Here is a 19,025-nt window from a genome sequence, read left to right as displayed (position 1 = left end):
TCTCATTGGCATTGTGCTTTCACCAGTCTGTCACCCGAAACGTAACCAGCCAAAACACATGGCTAAACTGAACCAGGACCGTGAACCAAACCTAAGCCCAAGGTGTCTTATCAAGACTTGGTTGACACTGTTTAATCTATAAAACACTGATGACCAAACATATGCCTGAATGTCGCTTTTTCAGAGGTTTTCTATTGTTTATCTCTTATCTTTATTTTGTGTTCTTACAGACGTGGAGGAGTCAGCGATCATGGCGCTGCTGCCCTCCTTGCCACCCCTCTGAGTTAATCACTAACTAACCGTCTTCCAGCTCTTACTGGACACCGACCATGACCAGTTCACTCTCAGTCCCACTGAGCCGCTGCCCAGCCTCTAAACATTTCATCTGTCTGACTCCCTTTTTCTAATCTGCTGGCATTGCTCGCCTCCAAAATTACCAACCAAGCTGCTGGGAGTCACTCAAAGCTAAGATCCTCTCTGACATCCCAGCAGTGAAGATTTGAATTTGACATTCTGTCTGGCTGGGTTGTCGCTGACTTTAGCTTGTTAAATCACATCTATCTTTGCTTCACTGTAAAGTGCTTTGATAAAAGCATTGTAGGTTTTCTGCTTCACACACTGAAGAGTAAATGTTTGATGATTTATTGGTCTGCTGAGGGATTTTCCACTCTCCACAAATGGATCAGTTGTACAACCATCTTTGATTTTGCATCCCAAGTGTTGGGACGAGTGAGGGATTCAATATTATTTCCTGCTTCTTATATCCGCCAACATGTAGCTCTCACACACAAACTCATGATGCTTCCTCACACTGCTCCAAAAATGTTCACTATCAAGCACAACTTCCCGATATACTTTTGTCAAGCAGCCGACTTTCAACATTCAGTAACGTCCAAGTGTTCGACGGCAACACATTGTCTTATCTGTCATCTTCCTCACAGGTCAAAGCAAGGCAGCATAATCAGGTTGGAGGACATTTGGGGGACGGCCGTGACAGATTACTCTCTAACTGTCTTGCAGGTTCTGATCCAACCTCCTTGTCCTTCAACTAGGTACTTCAGTTTAACGGTTACGTAACTTGGGAAATGTCAGAGAGGTCAAATAATGTGACACATATGTGAAATACATTAACAGAAAACACTTTACAGTATGTATACATTCACTGATAGTTAACAGTTTTATTTGTCAAATATGTCAATTGTACATGGTTTACAAAATATGGTTAAATATGGTTAACACAAAGCTGCCAAACTGATGTAAAACATGATTCAGGCTTGACATCACACAAACAAAAAAAAAAAATCAACATTTAAAAATGGGGAAAATATATATAAATTATATATAATATAAATAATATAATATAAATTCCGCTTGTTAGATGTGTAACTGAAGATCAATTTCGCCTTTGTGTAAGATGATGTTCCAAGTTTGAAAGAGCTTCTCAAATATTCTCGAGAGAACAGGCAGACTAGTACGCTCACTAGGTGGTTAATTCACTCACTCTGTCATTAGCAGTTTTGCCCATCTGCCGAATCCGAGTCCACTTCTAACTTTTTGTTCTTTTCCTCTGCAACAGCCTGCAGGGAAACATCTGGCGCCCGCGCTGCGGCAGGCTCACGAGATCTCCTGGTGTTCCAGGCTCTTCATCAGGATGATGTTGGATGAGGAATTTCAGCACATTGTCATCCTGATAGTTAAATAAAAACTGAGAGGTCCAATGTTGGTGGTGTTTATGATTCAAGATTTCTTTTTTGTATTTCTCTCCTCAGTTGGTTGCGTTTATGCCATTCTACATTCATACAAGTCGCTCTGTGCTGGTGTGGATCAGTGTCCATCTGTGAATCTATGTCTCTGTGAAACTGTTTCCACTGGTTGCATTATTTCAGCAAGCTGCTGTGGGATGCCATGAATATCTCTCTACACATGCTTACAGGGTTCACAGGGTGCACGTGTCCCACAGAAACACTATGTCTGTGAGTCCAGCATGCATTATAGCCCACACCAAGTGACCACCAGTGTTGCACTTCCTGTGTGAGGTTCCTAGTTGTTGCTGTCCATGTGTGTCAATGACTGTGTCATATGTTTCTCAGAAGAACAGAAGAAACAAGGGAGGAAGCGCGTCGAGGATGCGCGAAAGAGCGTTTCCTTCTGGATAGTACACACCACCACCTTGTGTTCAATCGCTAGCATTGCAACATAAACTTTCTTACGTTTTGGATGTAGTGGTACCTGTTCCATAAGAACATTAACACTCGTTAGAACTTTATATTTGCGTACAAAAGGACACATATGAGGAAGAGAGAACAAACAAACAAACAAAAAATAAAAGACAACAAGAACGAAACAAAAAATAAAAATCAACGATAAAGTAGTGTATTCATTATTATTATTATTTGTTAATGCTCAGCCTCATTCGTCCACACGATTTTCTTTCTTCTGCCAGAGACAGTTGATACTCTTAAGTCATTCGAAATTAAATTTCGAGCAAGCAGCGAAGTACATAAAACAGCCACCAGAGGGCAGCTTCACGCTGCATCAGGACGCTCGAACAAAGTAGTGGTGGTGTTCGTCTGCGAGTCACATTCAAACCTTAGTGATGACGTGCTGCTTGTCTGCTGTGCCAATGAGTCAAGACACAACAATATTTTATGCTTATTTCTGAACTATTTGAGAGACTGCATCCATCTTCCACGTGGTTAGGTGTCCTCAGATTGTGTTTTTCCATGTTTTTTTTAGTCTGATGGAACCCACCAGCAGCTTATTGAAGGTGGGCATGTTGATCCCGGATCCCCACCAGGTCGCTGCCTTTCCTATCCTGGATATCTTTTGAGAGATACAGGCCACAGCTGCTGACTGGGAACACAACACGTGTCTCAGATCCCCTTTAAAAAGTGCAACGTGATCTGATGATACTGGACTTCATGGTTCAAGTGTGACGACTCCCTGAGCACCGACCCTGCTCCTTGACCTCCACTGCGACAGAGGTGGAGCTTTCCCCGACTCATTAGCATATCTATCAAACACCTTAAATCAGGCCGCAGCCTCACCTCTCCCTCTCTCTCCTTCTGCAGCCAGAGCTCCAGCATTTAGGGCAGGAAGGCTTTAGGGAAGGAAAGCAGAGCAAAAGAAACTTGGAGGATTTCAGATTTAACTCACAACTCACCTCACAGCTCCAGAAAGCAGCCACAGTCTGAGAGGCAAAACTTTACTGCAGGCGGTTGTTTCCACTTCTCTCTGGGCTGTTCAGCTTGAGACGTCAGCTGGTTGGCAACACCTGGTTTTGTTAAGTTCTGACCCAGAGCCCTAGCTGACCCATGAGGCTGGAAGCTGCAGCAAGGATGGATCTGTTTAGGAAGCTGTGGAGGGCGAGGAAGCTGATCCTGGTCGTCTTCATCCCACTGTCCCTGCTGCCGCTGCCACTGATACACCCAACCAGCGTGAGTACAAGATTGCCGTGGTTCTCATGAGCGCCGTCTGTGACCACGCATTCTACTTCTGAAACAACAAACGCATTGACCTTTTACTTACAAAAAAATAATTTGTGACTTGCTTCACAGAATAATGTATAAACTAAAATCATTGTTTCATAGTTATATCACACACACACACACATTATGATAACTATGACTATATATATATATATATATATCATAGTTATCATAATCATGGAGAATAGTTATTACCAATATCAACATTTGAGACATTAAAAAATAAACCATAGAGAATGACACCCTCTGAGAAAGATTTAAATTAATGTGAATCTTCTGTAGAACAAAAACAGCCTGACATTTCTTCTTTAATGTTTTTACTCCAAGATGAATTTTTAACAGTAAAGGAGCCTAATATGAACTATGAATTATAGTTCTGCTTTGTTCATGCTACGCAAGCCCTCTAATAAATGAACAGTAAGTAAATAAACAAATCACAGTCAAGCCACTCACTGACGTAATTAGCCCTCATTGTTAAATATGTGTAAATAAATACCCATTTGGCTGGTTATCCCGCTGATCAAGGCATGTTGGTGTTGGTGCTGCTGCTCGCTGCTGGTGGGCTGACGGGATTTTGAGGCGTGTGTTTGTCTGTGACAGTGAGGGAGAATTCATCAAAAGCCACTCTGTATGTGAAGAATGCTTGTCCTGAGAGGCTCTGATCATCAGCTGCACAGAGGAGATGTCGCAATATGTATATGAGGGAGACAAAGGAGCTCATCCCACAAAGACCTAGCTTGAGCCACAAGTTGGATTGATGAAATAATGGCTTCATTTGCTACTATGTTTGTCTTGACATTGCTGAAAGAGATGATCGACAGACTCCTACAACTTGGTCAGTCAAAATGTGCTGAAGTGGCTAAAACTGTGAGACGCAATGTGATAAATGGAGGCCAAAGCCGTTATTGATAAGCTCATAAGCTTTGTCCATAAACTTCCTGAGCACAACTTTGAGCAGATGTAAATCCAACACTGGTTAGAAACCTCCACTCAAGCCATGCGGGCTGCTAATGTTGCCATTCTGCATCACTGGAGTTGGGTCTGCCAATCCTAACACCCCCTGTGATTCGCCAGACAGCGTCATGTGACCCACTCATGTAAACCACATGCTGCTTGCTTGCTTGAATGGAAAACCCTAGTCAGGACTGTGACGCTCATGATGTGCGCACAAATTCTTCTGGCTCCCTCTGATGTCCCTTGTCTGTTGAGTCCCTGGCTGATGACTGGGCAGAACAGGAGGCCTCCACTTAAAGGTGTGATGCTAAATAACCAATGACCAAAGGCACGTCGACAATGCATATCTATGTCTTCATAAAAACAAAGCATTTGATTCGATGAATACAAATGCAACAAAGAAAATAAATGCACTGCACATTTATCGCAGCACCACATGGCACATTGTTGATCTTGAACTACTTTCTCGAAGCACTGAATAAGCAATAGCAACACACACTCTGTCACATGAAAGTTGATTTCAATGAGTCGATGTCATGTGTCATGTCAAGTTGCCATTTTTTCCTGCCTGTTGTAACTGGAGCAAGTTACATGACAGGAAAAACAATGGCGGATAGTTTAGCGCTTGTAAATCCAAACAAACCTATAACCAGAACACTTGTTGATATCAAATCACTTCTAAGTTCGCACATTTCCAATCCACCCACAAAGTTCCATTGAAATGTGTTTGACCTTTATTCTGTTTACAAACAAACAATGTTTGGTGAATTTTCAGGATGTGATCAGGAAAATGTGATTTGAGTTTGGGCCTGCTCTCTAGCTTTAGGGACATTAAGAACATTTCTCTGTTCATTTCTGTTACTCAGGGTCTTGTGACCAGCAAGCCCAGGCCTGAAATCTTGACTTCATAAACAACGGATGTTACTAGTCGAGACTATCATCACGTGTTGAAGTCAGCCTTAGGCGTTGCATGTGGGCACATAGGTGTCTCAATAGGACAAAATGTTTCCCCTCCTAGGTGACGTTCCAAAAGGGGGTTTGGGCTGGGGAGGGGTGACGATCGGTCGTTCCTATCACTACTTTCTTTTTAGATGCCCTAACACCTAATATGGCTCTGCACAGTGCGTGACCATTTGAGGTGCCATAAATGCCAAGTGACACGAATGAATATAGAGAGTGAAAGGAGCACCAGGAATGGCTTCTTTTATGTGATGTTCTGCCCACAGTGTCAAGATGTGTGGAAGCTGTGGAGCATGTATTTTCACCAAAAGCCTATTGAATCAGCTAGCGTTGCACTCAAGACCATATCAAGACCAGAGGTTGCAGAGACCATGACCAAACTGAACACTGAAAAACAAAACAACTATTAGATCATTCCAATAAAAGCCCTTCAGTACTTGATTTATTTTTGATGACTTTTGCAGTAAGAAATACATGTGTGTGTGCGTTTGACTAACAGACTTGTGCTTCTGTGGTCTTTATTCAGTTTGTTGTGTGTCTTGTTCTTGGTTTTGCACCCTTTCATTGGTCTTTTTCTTGACATGGTCTTGAACATGAGCATCAACATGCAGTGAGGAGGGCTGACTATGGTGTCGCTACATCATGTACATTCAGAACTGAAAATAAGTGGCTTGTCGGTGGTTTGGCTGCCCCAGTGCTTTTCTAGTTTTTCTCAACATGGATGTAAACAAATTTTGGATAAATCGACATAGTCACCATAGTGGCGAACTTTAATACACTTTGTTTGGACAAACAGGACATATGGTGCTTGTCTTTGTCTTCTATTATTTGTGTCTGGTGGAGGAGGCTGACTTGCTCGGGTGACCCCTGACAGGAAGTGCCGCGCACTCCACATTGAATAAATGAATGAATGAATATTTGTTTCACTCACGTCTCGCTTGTCAGCATCACTTTTGTTGTTTATCCCTAGAGAAGGAATCCATTGAAACACCTCATTGCACGTCACAACAAAAGTGCAACCCTTAATCTCGCTTTTGCGTCTGGTCTTTCCTACTGTTGTGTTTTGACTGTTAATCCTGATTTACAACAACACAGTCGCCTGATCACTCCAAGATTCATAACGACTGGTGAGGTGAACAGGCTGTAACAGGTGTGTATTCACGTGTTAATAACTCGCTCCAGGGAGTCACCAGCATTATGTCACATAAAAAAAAAAAGAAAGTGATTTGCGGCCAATAGGCGCAGTGGTCCCGGCGTCCCGCTGTTATGTCAGTGGCGGTTCATGTTTGGCAGCAGTTGGCGGCACAGGATGAGGCCAAGAGAGAACAAAAGTATAAAAACTTCACCACGGAGAAAAAGAAAGAAACAATCCAAGTAATGAAGTTATATAATCATTCTACCACCACACAGGATTTTGGCCCCACGTGGCGCCCTTACGACATCAGGGACCCCAGACTGTTTCAGGAATGTGACAGCAGTTTTCTCTGTGTGTACGAGTTTGGAGTGGCACTGAGTCCAGCTGCAGCAAATGAGCACGTGTGTTGGAAGTCACTTTACTGTAGCTGGGAGTCATCACACTCAAGCCTGAGCCACTGCAAACTCATTCAAACTCAGCATTTGCCGTATTGGCCTTTATGGCTACATAAACACTTTGTACTAGTGGAGGGACTTACACAAGTTCATTACGATTAATTAATTACAACAAAAAAATAATTTAATTTCATTGAATTTAATTGAACAGTTTGCTCTCCAGACAACAGGGAACCTTTGTAAGTGCATGAGTTCCTGGTCCACTGATCACACGTGGCAGCTAGGATGATAACAACAACAACAAACATGGAGGAATCCCTGAACAAAAGCAAACAAAAGCATCTGTTTGCTTTTGTTCAGGGAGGTTTTTTCACTACACAATGGCCAGGTTTTCCACTACTCTGAATGTACTTGAAATTCTAATAACATGAAATTCTTATACAAATATTTTCAAGACATTAAAAGAGCTTTAGTTTAAGTAAGGTGAGATAAAGACTTGAATATAGCCACCATTGTGATTTATTGTGCCATTGTCAAACTGATGCAAAACAAGCAATATTTTGTTGTTTTATTGATTCAGTAATATGCCAAATTCATTCAGATTGAAAAATGTAAGTTTATTATACCTGTCAAATTGATGTAAAATAACACACCTTTGACAACGATTTCACATTTGCCTACGACAAAAAAGCCAATATTCCCGGTTATTTTAAGGTTATCTGTCAGTTTAAAAGTCAAAGCTGATTGGTTCAGCAGCCAGGACCTTATCTGCCCATGATGCCTCTGTAAACCTCTGTGTTGTAGCTTCTGATAGTCGCTAATCACCATTTCCTTTGCTGACTGCTGATGAGACAATCAATTAGCTCATGTCCAGTGTTCACACACCCAGAATGTCCAGTCAGCTGTGTAGGTCCGGGGCGATGGAGAACCACTCATCAGAATTAATAATTCCCATTGTCCCCTTGGCTGGAGAAAAAAAATTACTTTTTTTCAAAGAAGGTGAAATGTTCCATTGTACACCAGTGCATATCATTCAATTGTATTCACTTTTAGAACCTCTAAACAACGCTTTCCTTTCCTTTTTTGCCTTCCCATCAGTCTCCCTTCGTCTTTTGCCCGACTTGCCGAACAACAACAAAAAACAAAATCCAAGTAACAGTGCGCAGTTGTGTGGTAACCACCCTATGATAAAGAAAAGTCAATAATCAATGAACATCGACGGCTGACTCAGACCCCGTGATGTGGTGAGGATGTGTGTTTAAGTCCATGTTTGTCTTGTGTATCTCCAACACATCGTTTTTTCCTCAAAGTCAGCTGGTTCGGCAGTCAAAGTTTTAGTCAGCTTTTAGTTTTTTCTCCAACATTTTTTGATGTTTTCTGTCGTGTTTGAGTCAAGGGAGGCAAAGACTTCATGACGCATGGTAGCAATAATAAACGTCCCAAGATACCAGTGTTTGTGGCGAGTACGTCGCTAAACACCAACATCTTATATACTGTAGAACTGTATTACAAATCTGGACCATCTGTTTGGTATCGTCGAATATGTTAAATGATGTAGAGGGGTCATTAAATTGTGGTTTATTTAAGATGGTTCTTCTAACTTCATGGCTGTCATCACAAGCTGCAGTGCTAACAAAATGTTATCTTAAGTTTGTCGTCTTTACTTAGCATGACATGTTGTTTCACATGCGTCTTTACGTGAGGCAGTTGCTCAGCAGGGCTTGGAAAGTTTTGCTGGCTTGACTGTTCGGGGCAACACACGCGACATCTGCTACTGGCTGGAGGTCAGCTTGAGCAATGGAGCTGTGATACTGGATGGTATTTGCTCTCCACTGGTGCTTCTATAAATGTCAACTCAGCTAAAGGTGACTATGACTAGTGAGACTTCATTAACCACATATTTCTTTTATTTTTCACATTAAACACAAGTTACTTCAAACAAAATTTGCTCTCTGTATCAGACAATTGCCGAAGAGAGGATCATCCACATGTAACCACTGTTGGCTTTAATAACCTCAGCTTAACTGAACTGTTGGTGACAAAGTGTTTCGTTGTTCTTACATAAAATACTACAAGCACACTCACCACGCTGCGGGAAATGTTGCTGCTTGCAGCACGAGACAGAACTTGGACAGGACACAACAACATTGCAGCACTTTCAAAAGTCTTTCTTGTGCTTTCTTAATCAGAGCTTTGGACGGGAATATGTGAGCTGCAGACGTGCACTGTAGCAGATGAAGAATGGAAGTGGCACTAGAAAATGGCTGCGCTCTTCAGCTGGAAGCAGCTTTAATATTCACACAAATGAACCGGCCACGTAGACAACAACATCATTAGTCATTGTGACTGCATGTTAAACAGTTATTAAAGTCATCAGTGCCACATGCATCATTGGGAAAATAAGCAGGTGCATAGAATTATCCGCCTCTTTATGTGGAAGAGGTAGTGACATTTCAGCTGGCCAATACTTTATATTTGGGAGTTAGAATGTGTACAGATTGTGTGGCGTGGTCTGATGATAACTAAATTAGGGCTTGGATTCAATTTTAAAAAATATAGTTTTTAAAAAATATGATTTTCTAATGGTATATGGATATTTGCCACCATAAGCCACATTTTCCAATTTGAATGAATCAGTTTGACAACAGCACAATAAATCAGGATGGTGGCTATATTCAAGTTTTTATATAACCTTATTAAAACTGAAGCTCTTTTAAAGTCTTGAAAATATTTGTATAAGAGTTTCAAGTACATCCAGAGTTGTGGAAACCCTGGCCATTGTGTAGTGAAAAACATCCCTGAAAACGAACAGATGCTTTTGTTTGCTTTTGTTCAGGGATTCCTCCATGTTTGTTGTTGTTGTTATCATCCTAGCTGCCACGTGTCTTGTGCATCAGTGTGATCAGTGGACCAGGAACAAAGTTGTAATTAATTAATTGTCCCAAAAAAAGTCCCACCAATAAAATAAATACTTTGAGTCAAGAACCACTGCACATGTTCACTTTGGTTGTTTGCTTATGTTCACATGGAGTTTGATTTAAATTTTAAAAGCAAAACAATCTGCAAAGTTTTGCCATGTGAGTCCTATCGATTGTTCGATTGGAAAATACTGAAACATTAGCCTCCTCTTGTTAAGTTTTGATAGAAATGATATTCATGTTTCATGTAAACTGTATTTGATCATCTGATTTGTACTGTCTTTCAGGAAGCATGCTGTGCCTACGTACTGATGGTGACAGCTGTCTACTGGGTGTCAGAAGCGGTTCCTCTGGGGGCTGCCGCCCTGGTACCGGCCTTCCTCTACCCTCTTTTTGGGGTGCTCAAGTCGAGTGAAGTGAGTGTCCTCTCTTTGCTGGATTTTCCAGCTGCTGCTATAAAGTGACCCTCTCACTTACCGTGAAACCAATTGGCAACGATCAAAACTCTAGGGTCACCTGGATAGCTTAAAAAAGACCTTGATACAAACGTATTTGGAGCTCCAAACTTTAAGCACCCACTCAAATGACCTATATCCCTACTTACAGCGAGACTCTGAATTGAGACTGCACAGTTCTTTGCCCACATTTGAATTGGAACAGGCTTAGCTCAACTCAAGGCACAGTGTCTTGTTGTGCTGCGCCTTGGTGGCGGTTCACGATTCATTTGTCTCAGTATTCATTTAGCTAGTTGATGCTGCCTTAAATAGCCAGGGAATGGTGGCATGGGTGAGGCTACATGGGCCGTCCTGGTACAGCTGTTTGAAGAAACAATGGCCCGTCAGTCAGACTGCTTTGCGGCTGTTCTCCATTACTACACATGTAATACTCTCTTGAAAGCCACTGACTCATTTAGATAATCGATCATCACAGTAGATCATTCGATCATAGTCTTGTCACCCTCCATGACTGACCTGACTCACTGAAGTCTGATGGACTAGCAGCCCCTTCACCTTTCATATCAACATTACATAAAAAGAAAGCTGTACGCCTCATGTGACCAAATCGCATTGACACTGACAAAAGCTGCCTGTTAACGCCGCTGTAAGCCTCTTGTGACAGTGTTCTGCAAATACGCCAATAGTGTTTATGCAACCTTTTTTTGCAGTCGTTTACTGAACTTTTGATCTGCCTGCAGCAACACGACCGTTTGGCGCAGAAGAGTGCACATAGGTGAAAATTCTTTGACTTATTAAAGGATTAACTACACTTATTCCTGTGTTTACAGTAGCGGAAATCCCACAACACTCAGTGGATATGCTTATTTTTAAGTGCTATAAATCGACGGGCTTAAACATGTGATCACAACAAACACGTCTGTACAAAGGAGACTGCTGTCAGCCCTTTAAAATAAACCAGGGCACAGCACACTAGCTTTGTTGGACTTCGTAAAGAAGTTTCTGAAATCTACTAAAAGTCCTATAGAACTTATTACAGAACCAGATCATGGGTTTTCAACCAGGAGTGGGAGTCAATGGAAATAAATAATAATTGGAGGTGTTCCAACTTATTAATCGCGATGAATCACATTTTAATATTTGACAGCGGAATGATCAAAATGAAGTTGAATCTGTGCACATGAGGGTGGACGTGCTCCAGTGAAGAAAGAACTTTACATCAAATTTACTAAACATAATTTCTCCCTCCATCAGCACAATAGCATTTATGGATGGCTCATGGATGTTTGGGTTGTGACATCTCATTGTATAATACGGTGTACCTGAAACTGGTGCACTGAATTGTTATTAAATGTGTGTTTTTCCACTGCATATATTCGATGGTCAAATTGAAAAATAGAAATCTTTTGAATTTGATATGGGCAGTAACGTGTCATTAGAAGTAGCCATATATTTTATTCTGAATATTGATGCTGATTGTGAAAGAGTCTGACAATGGGAATATTCCCTTTTGGACTGAATAAAAAAAAAAAAAAAAAAAAAAGTAACATTACAATCTACAATAGGCAATGGGCCCCAAACCTCCTCTGGAGGCACACTATCTCTCATGTATCATCTAAATACCTCAATATTTTATATTGCATATGTTTGGTGAAATCACCAAAGGTCTGTCATGTAATCTTTTCTCCAATACAAACATACTAACCCTAACCCACACGCAGTCTATGTGCTTATGTTTTGTGGGGGCCATCGTGCTTTCCCCAGCTTCTCACCCTAAAACTAACCATACAAAACACATGGCTACACCTAAACCAGGAACTAAACCAAACTTAAATTCAATTATAATGACACAGTTATTTTGAAGTTTTAATCCTCAAATTGAGGTTTAACCATGTGGGGTCCGGCAAAATGTCCCTACAAAACCATAACCACAAGTAGTTGTGTTTCCAAGAATTGTTCCCTACAAATATAGCTATACAAGGACAACACACACACACGCCACAGGTTTGTGGGGTCCGCTCATTGCCATAATGCTTTCCCCAGCCTCTCACCCTGAACCTAACAATCCAAAACAAATGGCTCACCTGAACCAGGACTCTGAACCAAACTGAAACCCGATTATAATGATCTAGTTATTTTGAAGCTCTCATCCTCAAATTGAGGGTTTACCTTGCGGGGTCCAGCAAAAGGGCCCCACAAATGCTAAAACACTAAAATAATGATGATGCTAAAAAAATATGATACCAGTTTTGATTGAGTCCTATTATAAACTCATGGTTGCACAGTTATTGTATGTTGCATACAATAGTTTAATGCACCAACTGGGTGAAAGGTGATAGTCAGAAACTTTACATGCAAGGTATGTGAACTTTGGTGTGAGGAAGCAGGGCAGATTGAACTATAAAAGGTGGGTAAATGTGACTCTTCAATTCCTTTATACGGTTGATTCAAGCACTTCATGTCAGTCAAAAAGCAACGCTGCCCATGCTTAAATGTATTTTGTTGTGTACTGAAGGTAGCGGCCGAGTACTGCAAAGACACCACTCTCCTGCTGATGGGAGTCATCTGCCTGGCCGCGTCCATAGAAAAGTGGAATCTGCACAAGCGAATCGCTTTGCGGATGGTGATGATAGCAGGAGCCAAACCTGGCATGTAAGCAGCTGGATAAACACTTGAGGATCAGTTCCTGTGGCACGGTTATGTACTGATATGTCAGCATTGATTCGTCTCCTCCACCTCTCCAGGTTGGTGCTGGGCTTCATGTGCTGCACTGTATTTCTGTCCATGTGGCTCAGCAACACATCCACCACAGCCATGGTGATGCCCATCGCTGAGGCTGTCCTGCAACAGCTCATCTGCACCGGCCTGGCCGACAGCCACGACGACTTGGACACCGCTGAGGCCACTGAGGATGAAAGCGGTACGCCTGGCGGGGGGAGGTCACTGAATGCTCGTAGCATTCCACCAAGTACTCTTGAACAAACCATTCAAATTGCTATCAAAAAGGCTGTTTCTAATACGTTCAATGAAATGTGTTATTCTGTATTCTGCACAATTGAAGGTTGCATGTATTGCTCATAGGTGAGTCGGACAAAGAGGATAACCTGGAAAAGAACCAGTTGGAGCTCCTTTATTGCAGCGACAGGTGGGTGTCCAAGTACACGGCGGTACAAGTCACAAAATACTTTGACATGTTCTCTTTATCTATGCATCTGTGAGTGTTTTTTTTGGCTGAAAAGTGCTTTGTGTTTCTGTGTGCCATGGTCAGTTTGTTTGTTTGTCAGTTCAAGCTCATCTGAAACCCTTGAGTTTACTCACCAAATCCTTTTCTTCCCAGCAGTAATTGCACCAAGCAAGAACTAAATGAGGTGAGAACAGCTGCTAATAGAACAGCAGGATGAAAGGATTATACATATTGATCCTCCAACTAACATTCATGGTTCACAGGTGCAGACGCTGGAAGTCAACGGTTCAGGTTTAATTCAAAAGCCGACCCAGGACTTCATCACACACACCAACGGTCACTTGCCACAGGTAAACTTGCCCGTCTCTCCCCGATCTCAAACTATTGCAGTTGTTTTGCTATATAGGCAAAAAATATAAACGTGTGCAACAAGAAAACAACTTCCCCGTCTTACAGATTGCCATCGAGATCCCAAATGTGAAGCGGGTAAAGGCTCGGAGAGACTCCCAGTATCCCACCAAGAGGGATCACATGATCTGTAAATGTCTGTCACTCAGCATCACGTACGCTGCAACCATCGGTGGCCTCATCACCATCACTGGCACGTCCACTAATCTCATCTTTGCAGAACAATTCAACACGTACGTATCAAAGGACGTTTCAAGCACGTTTTGTTCTGAAACTTCCAGACGACAGAATGAGCTGGTTATTTCTTGGCCCCAGTTGGGGCGACGAGTTATACAGTTCATGTTAACTTTGAGTCTGGGGTTATAATGAGGTCTGGGATCAGAACTTAGAGCCGATTCCGTCCAGCCACTGTACTAATCCCAGCTAATATGCCTCCTTCATGGTACTGCTGGCTGGACAAAGGTCAGGTTTTCATTTGATGTTAGTGAACACCAGTAGTGTCAAAATCATATCCACAATTGTCCTTCAGGGAGGCTGACATCCACTTCATGATCACATTTGACTTGCAATTGCAAACAACTTTTTTACACTCTAAGAATGTTAGCTCTGATGGGTAACTTTGAATGTCACTGACAAATAAACAAGTTCAAGAATGAAAGAAAAGCTATACCCAGCCAGGACTGGAGGCCGTGCCTCTGTTACATCAGCAGATGTAGCAGGCAGATAAAACCGTGCAGGGCTACATGTATAGTGTCATTGAAATGAATTGATTCTATGGAAGAAGTATTTGATGTTTTTAGATATTTACTTTATTTTCATCTGGGGAGTGCTTTACATCAGCCACTTTTATTTGGATACATTCTCAAGTGACTCATGGGTGGATTTCAGAGATGTTAGTGAGAGAAAAAATACATTAAATAAACATGGATGTCGACAATTATTTTGACTAAGAGTCTGCTGGATCAGTTCTGTTCAACAATTAACAATTAACAATTAAGCAGGATAAGAGTAGGAAAACTGGAAATCAGTCCAGAGGAAAGTCAACATACCTGCGTTTTTAAATCAGGGACTGCTTTATGTTCTGATCTATTTCAGTTTAAAAGCATATTTTGCATCCTATCGTTGCTGTGGTGACATTGATAGCCGCGGACTTGGTATCAGTGCTTCTGCTTCACCGATAAGATTTTGGAAAGACGACAGCTGCCCAAACAAACACTCACTCCAATGTGACCAGAAATGCGTCACATGTTTGAATCCATGACAAAGTCCTGTTGTTCCGGAACATCTGAATGGGCTAATATCTCTCTACAACTTCACAGACGTTATCCAGATGCCAAAGTGATCAATTTTGGAACATGGTTCATCTTCAGCTTCCCCATCGCCATCATCATGCTGGTGCTCACCTGGCTGTGGCTGCACTGCCTCTTCCTCGGCTGCAAGTGGGTGTCTGTTTAATGGCTGTGCTACTGAGAGGATTCTGGAGTTGTTAGTGATGAAACTGTTGTGGGTTCAGCTTCAGAGAAACCTGCTCGCTGAGTAAGAAACGAAAGACCAAGAAGGAATTGATGTCGGAGAAAAGGATCCAGGAGGAGTACATCAAACTGGGACCCATAAGGTTGCTTCAATTTTGCAATTGCTCAGTGTAGTACAGTGTTTATTAATTATTATTATTGCTTATCTGTCTGCTTTAGGTATAGCCAATGCTTTTGAGAATATCAATAGCATTTCAAAAATCAAAGATTCTGCTAAACAACACTCTCTGCCCTGTTGTTTTCTCCTAGCTACCCAGAGGTTGTGACTGGCGTCTTCTTCATTTTGATGACTCTGCTGTGGTTCACCAGAGAACCAGGATTTGTACCTGGCTGGACGTCTCTTTTTGAAAAGTAAGAGTAGCAAAAGGTTGATGGAAGAAGGCAGTTTAACATGATTCCAACATCTGAGCTGCCAACTTTTAGGAAAGGCTACCGGACTGATGCGACAGTCTCCGTTCTCCTGGGTTTCCTGCTCTTCCTCATCCCAGCCCGACGACCGTTCTCCTCTTCCTCCTCCAGCAGCTGCAAAATTTCAGGTCATTGTTCTGCATTGAGTTGTTTTGTAAGTTGAAACAGAAGGCATTTAAAGAGGGTTAGAGTTGGTTTTCAGTCAATAGTCATGATCGTCTCTGCTGCTCTGAGTCACAGCATGGGCTGCTTCTGGGAGCACTATGGTTCAACAGGCTTGATTTTTGTCTTGAAACTAATGATTTCTTTGGAAATGTGTTTGCTGGTACAGTAAATAGAAAGGAAGGGAGTCAAATTAAACTACATAATTTATGCTGCAAGTTGACAGCAATGTAGTGTGTCACATTCTTAAAGGGGCCCTATTGTTATTTTATTGATTTTTTTTCTTTTTCTGTTATACAGAGATATACGAACACTTTCCACAAACATCTGGACGATGCAGAAATATAGTTCCCTCCAGAAAACAAGTGCAAAACAAGTCTTATTCTTACATTTTCACACCATCTTTGGCAATGAAATAACTTGGTGTTCGGGCTGCCACAGACACACTTTGCTTTGAAAGTGCGCTCCTTGAAGATCACACTGCTCCGTGGAGCGAAGAAAAGCACTTGTAGCAGAAGAGGGCGTCAATATATTTTATTTCTGAAAAGACAGAGGTGTTCCTGCAGAATGTTAAACAGTTGTGCTGACATTGTTTCTGTGTCTGAATGGCAGATTCCGAGTCAGACGCACTGGCTCCTATGATCACCTGGAAGGACTTCCAGAGACTGATGCCATGGGAGATTGTCATCCTGGTGGGAGGGGGCTACGCTCTGGCTGCAGGATGCAAGGTGACGCTGGTAGAACATAGTAGAGCAGAGTAAAGTTTCTGCCTAGATTTACTGTATCGTTCCCAAGAAGGGAATTTAGATCAGCGGTATGCAGTATAAACACAAAAAAAGGAAAGGCAGAACACACACTGAAATAAATGGAAATAAATTGGCCAGGTTCAAAATAATATTAACTAAAACATAGAAACAAGAGGATAATAAATCAAACTGTAAGAGTCAAAGTGCGTGTCATTGATAGTCCAGTTGGTCATGTGGTCTGTATTGTGTGTGTGTGTGCAGGTGTCTGGCCTGTCTGTGTGGATTGGCCGGCAGCTGGAGCCCATGAGTGGGCTTCCTCCGTGGGCGGTCACCCTGCTGGCCTGCCTGCTGGTCTCGGCGGTCACAGAGTTCGCCTCCAACCCGGCAACTCTCACCGTCTTCCTGCCCATCCTGTCAGCACTGGTGCGACCCAAACTTGTTCCCTCAAAGCACAACATAAAAAAAAAAAAACGCTGAGTGCCACGTCTTGTTTTGAGTATTCCAGTGACCTTTGTCTATTGTTCCGTCTCCTCCAGTCAGAGACGCTGCACATCAACCCTCTCCACACTCTGATTCCCTCCACCATGTGTGTGTCATTTGGGGTTATGCTTCCAGTGGGGAACCCCCCCAACGCCATCGTCTTCAGTTACGGTCACGTGCAAATCAGCGACATGGTAGGATGTGTGCAGCTCCCTCTAGTGTCCACATATACACGCTTACGCAGGGAACCGTTTGTTTATGTTCAAGCATGTCTCCAAAGCTGTCCTTTTATTATCACTCAGTATACCGCAGGATCATGTAAACTTCCTTCTTACCAAGTATATGACATATGGCTCCTCATTCATTCCTACCTTTCTGACTCATCCCTCAGGTGAAGGCAGGCTTTGGCGTGAACCTCATTGGCGTGGCAGTTGTCATGCTGGCCATCACCACATGGGGCGTCCCTCTCTTCAACCTGACAGAATTCCCAGACTGGGCAGTGTCTCGGAACGTAACCGGTATTTTATAACCATTGGAAGTGAAACCATGGAGACAAGATGGGAACATTCACTGAAGGACTGACGGTAGTTTTAACTAATGCAGTGAGGAGGAGGTGGCCATTGTCAGATGGATGGGGTCGGACCAAATTTCAGCAGACGGTAATATTTCAATGTATTTTCAGACCCAACAACAACAACAGTTTTGGTTTTCTACACTTGTATTAAGATGTATTTGTTACATATTTAATTTTCTTACAGTTCCAACATAATTGCTGGTCGGGGAAGCTAGTCCTTAGTCCGTTCAAATATAATATCCGTCATCACAATATCAGTTCATCCATATTAAAAACACCTGAACTCCCTTGCGGTGCTCTGAACTTCAGTTGTTCTGCACACCGTGTACATTTCTAACAGCCTGCTACACCACAATCAAACGTCACAGCGTCAGCACCTATGTGTCAACTACGTATCCCAGTAAGTAACTTTGATACACATAATATCTACAAAACACATCCACGATAGCTTCAAGGGTAACTTCACCAGTAATGACGAGGGCTACAGTAACATTTTAACATGTAAAAGCAAACAACAACAACTCAAGTAATTCAACTCTCACCGACAACACTTAAATAAGTCATTGCCAAAAACCATATTTAGGATTTTGGATCACTTCAGAGGTGTTGTTTTCTTTGCCAGACTACATTACACTCTTGGTTCTAACTGACACCCATGTGAGGCAGACAACAATGACAACAATGTAGCAGTCATGCAATATTGTCATCAAACCTGCTGGCAGGTTCAAGTGCTAAAACCGACTTTACTTTAGCGTCTGTTTGATACAACTGAAGGTTATATTTTGACCAGGAAAATAAAAACTCTAGGTATTTTACCAGGATTTCTGCTGGGGTTGTTCATCTGGGAGTTTGGGCTCATCAGAGCACCAAAGAGTGCGGTAAAAAAAGAACTTTTTCAACAAAGGGTCTGAATGGAGGAGTAGTCTCATCAATCATCTGTAAAATCACAAAGTTGTGTTTCTATTTTTACAACTTTTTTATATATATATAACACTGTGGTTCATGTGTAGGTCTTAGCTCAGACACAAATCAAGGTTATATTTTGTAATTTGTTGGTTCATCTCAGCGTTGCAGCAGCTGTGGTGACAACATATGTGTGTGTACATATTTAAAGATTTGTAAAATAAAACATGCCTTCAACTCTAATAACCTGTAATATGACACAATTTTTTTTTCACATTCGTGTGAAACCGAATAGCGACAAGCTGAAAACAATAAACTTTTTA

General features: G+C 42.0%; 2 protein-coding genes across 2 annotated transcripts in view; one reads left to right on the top strand and one right to left on the bottom strand.

Annotated features, from left to right (window-relative positions):
* zgc:162331 (uncharacterized protein LOC793007 homolog) overlaps window positions 1-4,134 on the bottom strand; it is a 23,987-nt gene extending 19,853 nt beyond the window's left edge. The window contains exons 1-2 of the mRNA XM_053861688.1: window positions 3,985-4,134; window positions 3,164-3,495 (exon numbers count right to left, since the gene is read on the bottom strand). The gene's annotated coding sequence lies outside the window, so the exon portion shown is untranslated. The remainder of the gene's footprint in view (window positions 1-3,163; window positions 3,496-3,984) is intronic.
* slc13a4 (solute carrier family 13 member 4) lies at window positions 3,081-19,025 on the top strand. The gene is made up of 16 exons (XM_053861686.1): window positions 3,081-3,437; window positions 10,138-10,266; window positions 12,821-12,957; window positions 13,050-13,225; window positions 13,387-13,450; window positions 13,646-13,673; window positions 13,753-13,839; window positions 13,946-14,130; window positions 15,217-15,336; window positions 15,411-15,512; window positions 15,679-15,780; window positions 15,853-15,965; window positions 16,612-16,727; window positions 17,007-17,168; window positions 17,282-17,419; window positions 17,617-19,025. Exons 1-16 carry the CDS (start codon window positions 3,315-3,317, stop codon window positions 17,752-17,754), a joined length of 1,920 nt encoding a protein of 639 aa, XP_053717661.1. The 5' UTR covers window positions 3,081-3,314; the 3' UTR covers window positions 17,755-19,025.

Source organism: Synchiropus splendidus, chromosome 4 (genome assembly GCF_027744825.2).
Source record: "Synchiropus splendidus isolate RoL2022-P1 chromosome 4, RoL_Sspl_1.0, whole genome shotgun sequence".
NCBI lineage: Eukaryota > Metazoa > Chordata > Actinopteri > Syngnathiformes > Callionymidae > Synchiropus > Synchiropus splendidus.
This window is presented reverse-complemented; position numbering and strand designations above follow the sequence as displayed.